Here is a 14,806-nt window from a genome sequence, read left to right as displayed (position 1 = left end):
CGTCAGCAAGTGAACTTGAAGGGATACAGCCGCGGCCGGAAGTTATATTTGTTAACGTCTACTCAACCGTAACAGTAATGCAAAAACTAATTATACCGAATATTGTGACATAACTCAAATTGTGTTTTGTTGATGTTTACACCCATCCTAACCATGAACACAACCCTCACAGTAATGTAAAAACAGTAATTAAACCGAGAATTATTCATCAAATTACCCATAATGTATTATTTTATTAACGTCTAACCCTAAACACAACCCTCACAGTAATGTAAAAACAGTAATTAAACCGAGTATTATTCATCAAATTACCCATTATATATTATTTTATTAACGTCTAACCCTAAACACAACCCTCACAGTAATGTAAAAACGGTAATTAAACCGAGTATTATTTATATTATTCATTAAATTACCTATTATATATTATTTTATTAACGTCTAACCCTAAACATAACTCTCGGTAAATTCAAAATATGAATTGTTGTAAAGTATGACAAAATTATACATTATTAATGTGAATATCCGCAGCTGTATCTCTTCTAGACTTCACAGTGAACGACGTCGGGGGGAAAGACAAAATAAAAGTCTCATAGTTGTTTTATTGTTTATTTTATTTCAGGTTTGTTTGACAATTGACAGAGAAATTACACATTAAAAATAGAGAAATATACAATGTACATAATTAGACAGAAGGCTTTTTTTCATCTGCAGTCCCCGGACTGATTGTAAACGAATCACCCTAAAATATAATTAATCAATTTATGAATACAGGCTTCAAATTTATATGAATTTACACCATTCCTAAAAAAATGAACAATCCACAAAAAAGTGAACTACACCCTCCTCAAACCAGTATTTTACTCAAGCATACACCGCTGTGAGGAAAATAAAAAACTATAAACCGTTGGCTAATGAGTTTCCTTAATAAACATTTTAAATGTATTTATTAAAATAAACGCTCATCTATTATTATTATTATTATTATGAATAATATTATTTATTTCGATCAGACCGTGATGTAAACCGGAAGTTGAATGTAGGAGCTTCCGACAGTGCTTGTGGATTCCTGCTGGAGGTCACTTTGCTTTAAAAGGTAATTAATGCGACATTCTGCGAACAAACACATCTTTTGCTGCCGTTTTAATATTTACACTTTAATAGTGTATTAATGTGGCCGTGAGAGCAGCTAATGCTAGTTACTAGCTCGTTTGTTTATATCTGCGAGACTGAAGCGCTAGTCAGTTGCTTGTCTTCTGCTCACATTATGAGTTTAGCCACTGTAGTACACATGCTTGGTCTACATTTTAACCTCCTGTTGTGTTTGTGGTTGTTGCTTCTGTGTAATGTGACTCACTGTGTATTGACTCGTTCATTAGTCCCGACATTCAGTTTCAAACCCGTTCAGTTCTGTGCTCCTGTTATAGTTTCAGCCCCAAATATACCAGACACAAGCACAAGGCTTAATTTCTCGAATTAAAGTAAATAAACTATACGAATGAATGAAACAGTTCAACCATATGAGATTACACAATAAAAGCAGGACCAAAATGCAGAAAAATGTTGCATCTGTAACGCTGGACCTGCTCAGGTGTTTTTGCTAAAGCTTCATCACACTGGTGGTTTTATCGTCTGATATGAAGCTCATGTGATATTAGAACAGCAGGGAGTGTGTGTGAGCTGTAATTTCTCCTGTGGTGTGTGTGTGTGTGTTGAGCAGCAGATATGGGTGGAGATCATGGACACGCTCACGGTAAAACCCCCCTGCCGGACTACAGACAGTGGAAGTGGGAAGGGACGCCGCTGGAGGTCGTGCAGAAGAAACTGGCTGGCAAAGGACTGAGAGACCCCTGGGCTCGGTCAGATCACACACACACACACACGCACACACACACACACATGCATATATACACACACTACAGTGCAGTAGGTGTAGGGTTGAAAATCTATAACTATCTGTATATAAAAACAATAGTATAATGCCTATTTCATTTTTAGCTAAGTAAACGTCTGTGTGTGCGTGTACTTGTGTGTGTGTGTGTGTGTGTGTGTGTGTGTGTGTTTCAGGAATGAAGCATGGAGGTACAAGAGCACCTTCAGCATCCCCATCTCCCTCAAAGACGTGTTCCTGCGCGGCTTCAAGTACGGATTCGCAGCGTTTGTGGTGTCTCTGGCGGTGGAGTACACCTTCTTCCCTCCGGAGAAGAGCAAACACTGAGCGCGTGTGTGTAAGACTGTGTGTTCGCTGCGGGTTTGATCTTCACACGAGCCTGTCCTGAGCTCCTAATACATTCAGAAAGTACATTCATCACTGATTCCCTCTCTAGAATAAATTAAATGATCTGATGAGGCCTCAGTCTGATTGTGTTGGATGTCGTAGGCAAGCTTTCAGAGCCACGAATGAGGCTCAAACTCAATAGACTTAAAATCTGCAGAAATCTGTGTATTTCTGTGCGTGCAGATTCTGTGTGGGCGTAGTTATAAGATGAGATATAGCTCTACAATATAATCTCACACTGCACACTTTACAATAAGCTTCCATTAGTTAATATTTACTAAAATGAAGAGAACAATGAACAGCACATGTGTGCTTTGAATGTTTCCTTTCCTTCATCTGTTCATAAAGATGCAAATCTAAGTAAATATGCTGCCCGTGACGTCTTCAGGATTTCCTCATTTAATATTGAGTTTCATGGGGACGGATTAGGAAAGGAAATGTTTATTTTAATGGAGGAATGTGTTTAACTTGTCTTCCTGCTAAATGGAAATAGCTATCGATACAGGAACATATAAGCAGAAGAGGTCATTTCATTACAGTTATAATAATATACTTGCCTGATTACTGTATATAGTCCATCAGGGTTCAACGCTAAGGATTTTTTCTACTGACCCGCATATGTGCCTGTCTTAGCCACGTATTTTAAATAGTGTGTCAAAAATGACGTCTGTGAATCTAGAAATTACATATTCTAACAATGTTAATAAATGTATTATGAGCTAAATTCAAAGTGTTATCCAAACAAAAAGAGCAGTATGGAAAATATGCAGGTATTTCATTGCAAAACAAAAGGTGGCTGACTTGCTAATCTGAGGGGAAACTGCAGAACATCAATTATTTCCATCATGTTGTAAATGTCTGCTTTAAGATGTGAGAAACAGACATTTTCTTTTAGCTTTATAATTGGATGTTGCTGTCATGTTGCCGTCTCTTCGCTGTACTGGATGTTATCAGGTTACAGAAAAAATAACATGCTCACATCATCCAATAAGATAAGAGGAATCGAAAAACAATATGGTGTTTACGACACCACGACAACAATATGGTGTTTAAACTAAAGTGACAAGACAGCCCGACCGGGCCAGTAACGATGCTGTCTACTGACCCGAGTGTCTCGCACGCTGGCCCCGGGCCATCAGGCAGTCCTTACTGTTGAGCCCTGTCAATAGTTTTGTAGTGCCAGTGGTGTAGTGGTTAGTGCGTCGACACATGCAATCCGGTGGCCACGGTGACCCGAGTTCGATTCCCGCCTTGTGGTCTTATGCCGATCCTTCTCCTCTCTCTGCTCCCCATGCTTTCCTGTCAACACTCTCTACTGTCCTGTACATTAAAGGAGAAAACCCTGAGAAAAAATATTGAATATTATATTTACATTTAAGAGAAAAATGAATGAGAAATGAGTGAAAATGGAAATATAAGGTATAAATTGAGAGAAGTAATTGTTTTTATTTTGTTATTCGGATGTTTTGCATAACACAATTTTTTGAAAATAATATATATTTTTTTTGTAGAAATAAATTATAATAATAGTATATTAAGTATATAATAATAACAAAATTATAATAAGAAATTGTTTATTCATATTCATCTACTCAGAAAATTGTGTTATTCATTTAAAACGTATTGGAGTGATACATTTATTGTTTAAAACATTTTAAAGTTTTTTTCAATTAAAATTAAAAGGTCATGTTTGACTCCAATTTAGGAATTAAATGAGTTTCATTTGTATTGTAAATTAATTTTAAGTAGTTTTTATTATAGTTGTTGTGTTACCATAGCAACTGTAGAATCGTGACTAGTTTAATTACTATAGTTGTTGTTGTTTCCATAGCAACTGTAGAATCACCACGACAGTTTAATTACTATAGTTGTTGTGTTACCATAGCAACTGTAGAATCACCACAACAGATTAATTACTATAGTTATTGTGTTACCGTAGCAACTGTAGAATCACCACAACAGTTTAATTACTATAGTTCTTGTTTCCATAGCAACTGTAGAATCACCACAACAGTTTAATTACTATAGTTCTTGTTTCCATAGCAACTGTAGAATCACCACAACAGTTTAATTACTATAGTTCTTGTTTCCATAGCAACTGTAGAATCACCACAACAGATTAATTACTATAGTCCTTGTTTCCATAGCAACTGTAGAATCACCACAACAGATTAATTACTATAGTTCTTGTTTCCATAGCAATTGTTGAATCACCACAACAGATTAACTCAAGTTCTTTACTATAGCATGGTTGAAAAACACTGCAGTATTGACTGTAGTTTCCTATAGTATTTTTTCACGTGGGCTTTGTCGGATCTAAACACATTCGACTTTTCTCTGCTGAGAGTTTTATTTTGGATTTGTCCTGCCAGTAAAGGAGGAACGGATGGACTTTACCGCCAACATGAGGAGTGAGTGAAACACTAGGCGATCATCATAACACGAGTCTGATGGTGAAAACATTTTCACACTTACTCGAGATGATCGTCTCTGTCATATATAGCTTTCTCAATAACACGAACAATTGAATAATATGCTATCTTTCACAATTCATATTGTTATCGAATAATTTAGTTCTATTTAATTTCATCATAATCTCCGTAGTCGCGGGGATGACGTAGTGGTACGTTCCTCATTAAGCTACTTCCGCTTTCCTTTTCGTCACCCACTCGTTCCGCTTATTTCTGGCGCTCCTTCAGTGGTCAAAATGCCGAAGTCCTCATTTCTACATTTCTCACGATCCACACAGGAGGTAAGATCGACTCATTTAACCTTTTACTGCAGGATATGTCAAGATAAAGCCGCTCTGCATATTAAACCCGTTTACGCGCTCACAAACTCCACACGCCAAACACTTTCAGGTATTAATATGAGGTGTATCTGATCTGAGTGTGATGATAATGGTGTTAAACTGACTGTCATAAAAAAAACAAAGCTTGAAGGGGATTTTATTGACACATTAAGGTGTTTATTTATTTATTTATTTTTCATTAATATCAGGGTAAAAATAACAACATCACACAAATTTGTTACAAAGAGTGTACATGAGTTTTACAGAGAAGTAGCATCACATAGGCACATACACGAGAAAAGACAACAACAAAAATTAATAATAACATAAAATTATGTGTTAAGAAAATTAAAAAAGGAAAATAAGTGAACAGTTCTAATAGGAAGCAATAGTTCTACTGTACTGTTGAGTTTCCTTTTCTAACAGCAGGTGTACGTTGAGAGAATTTACAGCGGTGTATATGGAATTTAGCAAGGATTAAAAGAAGATTAATAATGAAATATTCCTTGCTTTTATCATCAGGAGTATTGAAAAAACCCAATAGGATATCCTTAAAAGAGAACAAGAATCCCGGTAGTATTTTGCGATGAATGACCAGGGAAAGTTCAATCCAAAAGCATTGTGTATGAGGGCATTTCCAAAACATATGACCAGCAGTTTCATTGGGTATATGACAGAAACAGCAGCATGTCTCTATATCTGACTTAGATTTTACCCAGCCAAGACATTTCTGAAAAGATTTGTCTAACAGTTTAAATGAAATTTCTCTAATTTTGTTAGTTATTATATATTTTACAGATAAAGACAGACCTTTTTTCTATTGAATCTGGTCATATATTTCCATCCAAATAAACTTCACATATGGGGTTGTTACAGTTTCCTTTTGAAAGAGAGACCTGATTTTGTAATTACATGAGGAAGGTTGTGATAAATAAACATATTTTTCCCACTGAAGTTTCCAAGGGGTGCAATGGCACGGACGAAACATTGAATGCTCCACCATTGCCTCTAAAAAGCATTATAACAGCTTTAGGAATTGCATCCATTACAATGGAAAATGCTTTTGGAGTGACCGGGAAACCAAACTTGCTCAAAAACTCTTTATAATTTAAAAGAAGACCTTCTGAATTAAATAACTAATAATAATATATAATAATAAAGATTTGTTTTTATACAAAATGTCCTGATTGTTCCAGTTAAATATTGATGAGGAGAAAAATAGTGTTAGTAAATCAGTGACCATGCGAGTAAAGCTTGCTTATGAAAATTTGATAATTTATAAGGGATCCTAGCAATCTATAGTTACAAATCAGTAGAAAAGGGAGACCACCCAGTTTTGAAAAAATAATTTGGGATAAAATTCCAAATTGAGTTTGGGTTACTTATAAATTGCCTCATTGCGGTGTTTTATGAATGATGGTGATGATGTCATTTAACCCTTTAGCAGCCATTTTGTTTATGAATGGTTTCATTCATAGTTGTGTTATTAATACTGTCCTGTCTGTGTGAACCTGATCCTGTTCTGCGTTTACTTCACTGCGGTCTTTCTTATTTTAACATGGGCAGCACGTTGGCTCAGTGGTTGCTGGTTCGAAGGTCTCTAGTTCGAGCCTCGGCTGGGTCAGTTGGCATTTCTGTGTGGAGTTTGCATGTTCTCCCCATGTTGGTGTGGGTTTCCTCCGAGTGCTCCGGTTTCCCCCACAGTCCAAACACATGTGCTATAGAGGAATTGACGAACTAAACTGGCTGTAGTGTCTGAGTGAGTGAGTATGGGTGTTTCCCAGTACGGGGTTGCAGCTGGAAGGGCATCTGCTGTGTAAAACATATGCTGGATTAGTTGGCGATTCATTCCGCAGTGGCGACCCTGATGATCAAATGACTAAGCTCAAGGAAATTTTTAACATTCTGCATTTATTTCCACCATGTTTTTATTTATTTATTTACTTTCTCTCTCTCTCTCTGTTAGTATTCAAATAGTAAACAGCTCTTTTGAATTGTAAGTAATATTCAATTTAATTCAGTGGACTGTTTTCACTGTGCTTTTGAAGAAGTAAACGCAGGCTCGGTGAGCAGAGGAGACTTCCTTAAAAATAACATGACAAAATGTCCTCTTCTACAGCATCTGACCACTATTTCCACACACAAACTGAATAAAGTAGTAGAATTCTACAGGAACTCACTAGCAGTTTGAGTTTCCTGTAAATTTACAAGCACACTGCAAATTAATAATTACAGTAGTCATGTAAAAATACAGCAGAATTGTAATTATTTATTAACTGAGGGCTTGTAAATGTAAAGTCTTACTGGCAAATTTGGTTACTGTGAATTATTTTGTTTACAATATCGGTTTTGATTTCAGCCAAGTGTGTTCTCTGGTCAGTGTTGGTGATGTCGGCTGTGTGTCACTCCGTCAGTCAGATCTTAGCTGAGCTCAGTGCTGATGAGTGTCGGAGGATCTGCTATCTGTGCGGCGCTCTGGACACACACTCAGAGCTCACACACTCCTCAGAGCTCAGAGTCTGCACACAATCGCTGCTGTGCCGGAGCGAGCGTGTGTTTCTGCTGGAGCTCCTGCTGAGGATCAAACGCTACGACCTGCTCAGACGAGTGTTGAAGAGCAGCAGGAGCATGGCGGAGACTCTGCTGAAGAACCAGCACACACTGCCAGAATACAGGTGAGCCGACTGTAGAATCACCACAACAGATTAATTACTGTAGTCGTTGTGTTACCATAGCAACTGTAAAATCACCACAACAGATTAATTACTGTAGTCGTTGTGTTACCATAGCAACTGTAGAATCACCACAACAGATTAATTACTGTAGTCGTTGTGTTACCATAGCAACTGTAGAATCACCACAACAGATTAATTACTGTAGTCGTTGTTACCATAGCAACTGTAGAATCACAACAGATTAATTACTGTAGTCGTTGTGTTACCATAGCAACTGTAGAATCACCTCAACAGATTAATTACTGTAGTCGTTGTGTTACCATAGCAACTGTAGAATCACCACAACAGATTAATTACTGTAGTCGTTGTGTTACCATAGCAACTGTAGAATCACCTCAACAGATTAATTGTTGTTGTTGTGTTACCATAGCAACTGTAGAATCACCACACAAGATGAATTACTGTAGTCGTTGTGTTACCATAGCAACTGTAGAATCACCACAACAGATTAATTACTGTAGTCGTTGTTACCATAGCAACTGTAGAATCACAACAGATTAATTACTGTAGTCGTTGTGTTACCATAGCAACTGTAGAATCACCTCAACAGATTAATTACTGTAGTCGTTGTGTTACCATAGCAACTGTAGAATCACCACAACAGATTAATTACTGTAGTCGTTGTGTTACCATAGCAACTGTAGAATCACCTCAACAGATTAATTGTTGTTGTTGTGTTACCATAGCAACTGTAGAATCACCACACAAGATGAATTACTGTAGTCGTTGTGTTACCATAGCAACTGTAGAATCACCACAACAGATTAATCACTGTAGTCGTTGTGTTACCATAGCAACTGTAGAATCACCACAACAGATGAATTACTATAGTTGTTGTGTTACCATAGTAACTGTAGAATCATCACAACAGATTAATTGCTGTAGTCGTTGTGTTACCATAGTAACTGTAGAATCATCACAACAGATTAATTGCTGTAGTCGTTGTTACCATAGCAACTGTAGAATCATTACCGCAGATTCATTAGTGTAGTTGTTGTGTTACCATAGCAACTGTAGAATCACCACAACAGATTAATCACTGTAGTTATCTTATCTCTTATGTATCCCAGTCAATTTTTGGACAGTTTTCACCTGACAAATTAACCAAATGAATGAAAGTTGACCAAATGACCAATTTTACTTGTAATTTAATAATAAAAATAGTGAATTTACCATTAATACATGTTTTTTTCACTGGGGGCATCAGATTTTGTCACAGGCATTTCCCCGACTCAGAAAGTGTGTTTTTTTTTGTTTGTTTTGTTTTTAAGAATATCATGTCTTTGTGTTTTTTTTCTCCGGCTCATTAGTAAAATGCAGAGCTTTGTTGTGTCTTCAGAGTCCTGATGTGTGATGTTAGTGAGGAGATGGACACAGAGGACCTGAAGTCTCTGATATTCCTGCTGAGAGACACTTTATCAAAACACAAGCTGCAGAATGTCCAGGTAACTGTGCTCTTGTGTTTCCTGAATAAAGAATGTTCAGCTATTTATTTAAAGGGGCCGCTCACTCAATAATGAACTCACTGTTTACTCTCCTTCAACTGGTTCCAAACCTGTTTAAGTTTCTTTCTTCTGTTGAACACTAAAGAAGATAATTTGAAGAATGCTGGTAACCTGTAACTATTGATATTGAACATTCTTCAAAATATCTTCTTTAGTGTCCAACAGAAGAAAGAAACTCATAAATGATGACAGAATTGGGTGAACTGTGCCTTTAAGGTTGCGCTTAAAGAAGTTAAACAGTTGTAACTGGTTGTGTTTTGGACAGTGCTCTGAACAGTGTTTTATTGTTGTATTGTAGAGTTTTCTGGATATCGTGGTGGATCTGGAGAAGCTGGAGCTGATCTCAAGTCAGAAGCTGGAGTTTCTGCAACAGATCCTGATGTCCATTCGCAGAACTGACCTCCTCAACAAGATCAGACGTTTCCAGCAGACCTGTGAGTTTATCTACGGTCACTATATACAAATATAAATAAAGTATAGAAATATATAACCGTACATCACTCACATTACAGAAGACACACTACCTAAAATATTATAAACTGCCATCATGGCCAAGACAAAAGTAATTTGTTATTAGAAATCAAAACTATTATGATTAGAAAATTGTCTCTGTTAAATACAGTAGCAGGCTAAAGTTCAGTTTCAGAGGTATATATTATTCTCCAGATCTGAGCTGAACTATCTGCTGCTGCTTTCAGTAGTATGGCAATAAATGTCATGTAAAATGGCATTCAAACTCACATTATTAGCATTAGACACTGAATCTAAAGCTGATCATTGTCAGTTTTCTGTTGTTCAGCTGCAAGAAAAATATACATTTCAGGTGTTGGTTAGAACACAAACTCATTTTAATATAGAAACTATTCCTTCTATCGTGTGCCATTGCTTTTAGTTAGAACATGATTTAAATAAGCTTTAAATCAGCCTTTAGACTCTAGTCAGGCACACTGCTGTTGATGTTGTCAATCTGGCAACCTGCACTTGAATGTATTTTGAACCAGGAGCGCAATACCTAGTTCAACCACTGGGTGTGCTTTAAGGTACAAAAACAGTCACGGTTTAATGGCGAGTACACAGTAATGTAGATAATAATAATATATATAACACTGTTTTAGTATATATATATATATATATAAATATAAATATATATATATATATATATATATATATATATATATATATATATATATATATATATATATATATATATATATATATATATATATACACACACAAACATATACATATACATATGTATGTATATATATGTATATATATATATATGTATATATATGTATATATATGTATGTGTATATCTATGTATATGTGTATATATATGTATGTAGTTACAATTCTGAGACTGTAATATTGTGTAAAGGATATATTAAAGCATGTTTTCCTCGTGTTGGTGTGGGTTTCCCCCACAGTCCAAACACATGCACTATAGGGGAATTGATGAACTAAATTGGCTGTGTGTGAGAGTTTGTGGGTGTTTCCCAGTACTGGGTTGTGGCTGGAACAAAAAGAGTTGTAATGACACTCATAATGACAGCAGATTTAGATTGACTTCCACATTTCAGACGTGTGGAGGAGCGATGTGTGACAGACCGACAGTTTTTCTGACTCAGTTCCTCTTTCTGCATCATCGCCGTCATCTATAATTGGGTTTTCTGGGACTTCCACAGGCAGGGTTTCCTCTGGTTTCGTTTTTCTCTTCTAACCGAAAGCTCTTTTTACAGCAAAAACGACCAAACAAGGCTCTGCTGACAGACCTCAGACCTGCGCAAAACCACAGGTGAGAGTTCAGCTGACTGCTCATCTGTCATATCTCGTTAATGCTTACTCATAAAGACAGGATTATTGGCCCTCATGTGAATGGGTTTTTTAATAGTTCACAAGTGATGTTAGAACAGTTCATTTGCACAGTATTTTCTTTTTTTTTTTAATTCTGGAGAAATCTTTGGGGTTTTTTGTTTTAGTTTCGTTGGAATAAAAGCAGTTTAAAGCATTTTTTTAAAATTAAAATGTTAAGGTCATAATCATTAGCCCCCTTCAGCAATATTAGTTTTGGATTGCCTCCACTAGCATGTTTTAAGTATTACTTAACATGTTTATAGCATGAAATAGCATGTCGCTAGTATCGTTTCAGCATGTCTAGTATAAATTAGCATGATTCTAGTATGAATAAGCATGCTGGAAGCATGATTTTAGCATGAATTAGCTTGTTATTAGAATGTTTCTAGTATAAATTAGCATGTTGCTATCAAGAATTAGCATTTTGTTATACTGATACTGTTACTGATAGCGTTATTGACACTGATATCATTATGGACACAGATACTGTTACCAATACTGATACTGTTACCGACACTGATACCGTTACCACTACTGATACTGTTACTGATACCGATACCGTTACCAAAACTGATAGCATTACAGACACCGTTACTGATGGTTATCAATACTGATAACGTTACAATACTGATACCATTACTGACACTGATACACTTACTTATACTGATAACGTTGCATACTAATTGCCGTTACTGACACTGATACCACTACTGATACTGTTATGGATATTAATACTGTTACAGTACTGATACCGTTACCAATACTGATAACGTTACATATACCATTACTGATACTGATTCTGTTAAAATACCGATATCGTTACTCACACTCATTCCGCTACTGATATCATTACAGACACTGTTACCAATACTGAGACCATTTCTGGCACTGATACGATTACAGATACTGATACTGTTACCAATAATGATACTGTTACAGATACAGTTACCGATACTGATACCGTTACCAATACAGATACTGTTGCAGATACTAATACAGATACTTTTACAGATACTAAGTGTTACGAACTGATACCGTTACCAATACTGATACCGTTTCAGACACTGACACTGATACCATTACCGACACTGATAACGTTTCAGAGACTGACATTGTTACTGATACCAATACCTTTACTCACACTGATACTGTAACCAATACTGCTACTGTTAAAGTTACCATTACCGATACAGTTACAGACACTGATACAGTTACCGATACTGATACCATTACAGATACTGATAACATTACAGTTGCCTTTACAGATACTGATACATTACAATAGTAATACCTTTACTGACACTGATACTGTTGCAGATACTAATACAGATACCTTTACAGATGCTAATACTGTTACGAACTGATACCGTTACCAATACTGATACGTTTCAGACACTGATACCGATACTGACACTGATACTATTACCGATACTGATAACGTTACAGATACTGACACCGTTACTGATACCGATACCATTACTGACACTGATACTATAACCAATATTGCTACTGTTAAAGTTACCAATTACCGATACCGGTACTAATACAGTTACCGACACTAATACCATTACCGATACTGAAAACGTTACAGATACTGACACCGATACCCTTACTGACACTGATACTATAACCAATACTGCTACTGTTAAAGTTACCAATTACCGATACCGGTACTAATACAGTTACAGACACTGATACAGATATCGATACTGATAACGTTACAGATGCTTTTACAGATACTGATACGTTACAATACTAATACCTTTACTGACATTGATACTGTTACAGATACTAATACGATACCTTTACAGATACTAACAATGTTACGAACTGATACCATTACCAATACTGATAATGTTATCAACACTGATCCCGCTACTGATGCTGTTACCAATACCGATACCATTATGATAGCGACACTGATACCGCTATTGATATTGTTACAGATACTGTTACCGACACTAATGCCGATACTAGTACTGATACTGCAATCGACACTGATATTGTTACAGATACCATTACTGACACTGATACAGATTATGGTACTGATACTGATACCGATACTCATAACAATGCAGACATTGGTCAATTGTGGACAGTAGGATACAGTACAAGCTACATTTCTGCATTAAATTCATATTACTGAACAAGAGTCTATTAAACAATCAACTGTCCACTATTTTAAGAGAGGCTCAAGTGAAAAAAATTACAATATGAAAATCTCCACAGCAGATCATTGTGCTTTGTTTTAAAGAAAAACTCACTTAATTTTGCTTCGTTATTTCTGAAAACAAGACTATATTTTCGAAAAGTCTAGACAATGCTTCTTGATTTACGAATTTGTAAATATTTGGACTGAAAACAAGACTCAAACTCATGTAGTCAATAGCACGCATGGTTTTAGATGCAAAGCAACAGTACAGCAGGAGTACTCGTATAGACAGTGTCTGGTGGCAGTGTGTTGTGTGTAGACTGCAGATACACTGAGGTGGTGAAAGTGTGTGTCAGATGGTTATCAGTGTGTGCTTAAAGCTGATCTGATGTCTGAACAGGAGCAGGTGTACAGTGTTCACAGAGAGCCCAGAGGAGTGTGCTTAATCCTGGACTGCATCGGCACTGAGGCAGGTCAGAAACTCTACTGCTTTCAGTACCACTTTCTGGAAACGTGTGTCTTCTGTTCTTATAAAGAGACCAGTTATGCAGAAATCACTTCTATAAGGGGTTTAACCCCAGTTGTGTGTCAGCAGTGTGTAAATATCTCCAGCAGCCTCTAATGTGAACATGAATTAATCGTGTTTGACTTGATAGAAACAGTCTGCAGACACACTTTGACTGACACTCTCCCTTTGTATGTCATCAGAGGGGGAAATCAAATAAGACTTTCTCCAGAAGAAAGAATATTATAGGAAATACTGTGGAAAATTCCTCCCTCTGTTAATCATCATTGGGGAAATATTTGAAAAGGAAATTCACAGGAGGGGAATAATGCTGACTTCAACTCCACATGCATGCCAGTAACCCTCGTTCAGTAGATCTGCACCCTGTAGTGATGAATGTTTCTGTGTGTTTTCAGACGGGCTGATCTGCTAGATATGCACACCGCGGTAAACCGTGCAGCAAACCAACACAACCGTCAGTCTGCAGGATCTCAGGACTCTCTACACCTGAGGAAAAACTCTTCATCCACACAGACTCCGCTTTACCCGCAGATTACCCTGTTTTACAGCATTAACACTGCAGTGATTATTTTCACCTCTCACACACCTGAAACCGGATCAGAGAAACTGTTTAACATTTCAAAACATTGCACATCATTATTACTGATATTAATATGATCAGTTCTTCGTTAATAGAGTTATTATCTATTTTCTGGATTAGCCATGCTCAGATCAAATGTTTTATATACAGTTAAAGTCAGAATTATTAGCCCGTCTGTATATTTTCCTCCAATTTCTGATTAACAAAGAGAAGATTTTTCTTCAGCACATTTCTAAACATAATAGTTTAATAACTCATCTCTAATAACTGATGTCTTTTCTCTTTGTCATGATGACAGCACATAATATTAGACTAGATATTCTTCAAGACACTAGTATTCAGCTTAAAGTGTCATTTAAAGGCTTCACTAGGGTAATTAGGGTAA

The 14,806-nt window shown here is 36.5% G+C and overlaps 2 protein-coding genes across 2 annotated transcripts; both read left to right on the top strand.

The window, feature by feature from the left end:
- Positions 1–1,010: 1,010 nt before the first annotated feature.
- LOC130235455 (NADH dehydrogenase [ubiquinone] 1 beta subcomplex subunit 3-like) lies at positions 1,011–2,346 on the top strand. The gene is made up of 3 exons (XM_056466045.1): positions 1,011–1,096; positions 1,721–1,859; positions 2,068–2,346. The coding sequence occupies exons 2-3, from the start codon at positions 1,726–1,728 to the stop codon at positions 2,216–2,218; spliced, it is 285 nt and encodes a 94-aa protein (XP_056322020.1). The 5' UTR covers positions 1,011–1,096; positions 1,721–1,725; the 3' UTR covers positions 2,219–2,346.
- Positions 2,347–4,682: 2,336 nt separating this feature from the next.
- Positions 4,683–14,728, top strand: LOC130234572 (CASP8 and FADD-like apoptosis regulator). Its single transcript, XM_056464807.1, has 8 exons — positions 4,683–4,689; positions 4,919–5,030; positions 7,484–7,744; positions 9,144–9,249; positions 9,608–9,743; positions 11,049–11,104; positions 13,716–13,788; positions 14,237–14,728. The coding sequence occupies exons 1-8, from the start codon at positions 4,683–4,685 to the stop codon at positions 14,251–14,253; spliced, it is 768 nt and encodes a 255-aa protein (XP_056320782.1). The 3' UTR covers positions 14,254–14,728.
- The last annotated feature ends 78 nt before the right edge of the window (positions 14,729–14,806 follow it).

This window comes from Danio aesculapii, chromosome 9 (assembly GCF_903798145.1).
Source record: "Danio aesculapii chromosome 9, fDanAes4.1, whole genome shotgun sequence".
Lineage (NCBI taxonomy): Eukaryota > Metazoa > Chordata > Actinopteri > Cypriniformes > Danionidae > Danio > Danio aesculapii.
This window is presented reverse-complemented; position numbering and strand designations above follow the sequence as displayed.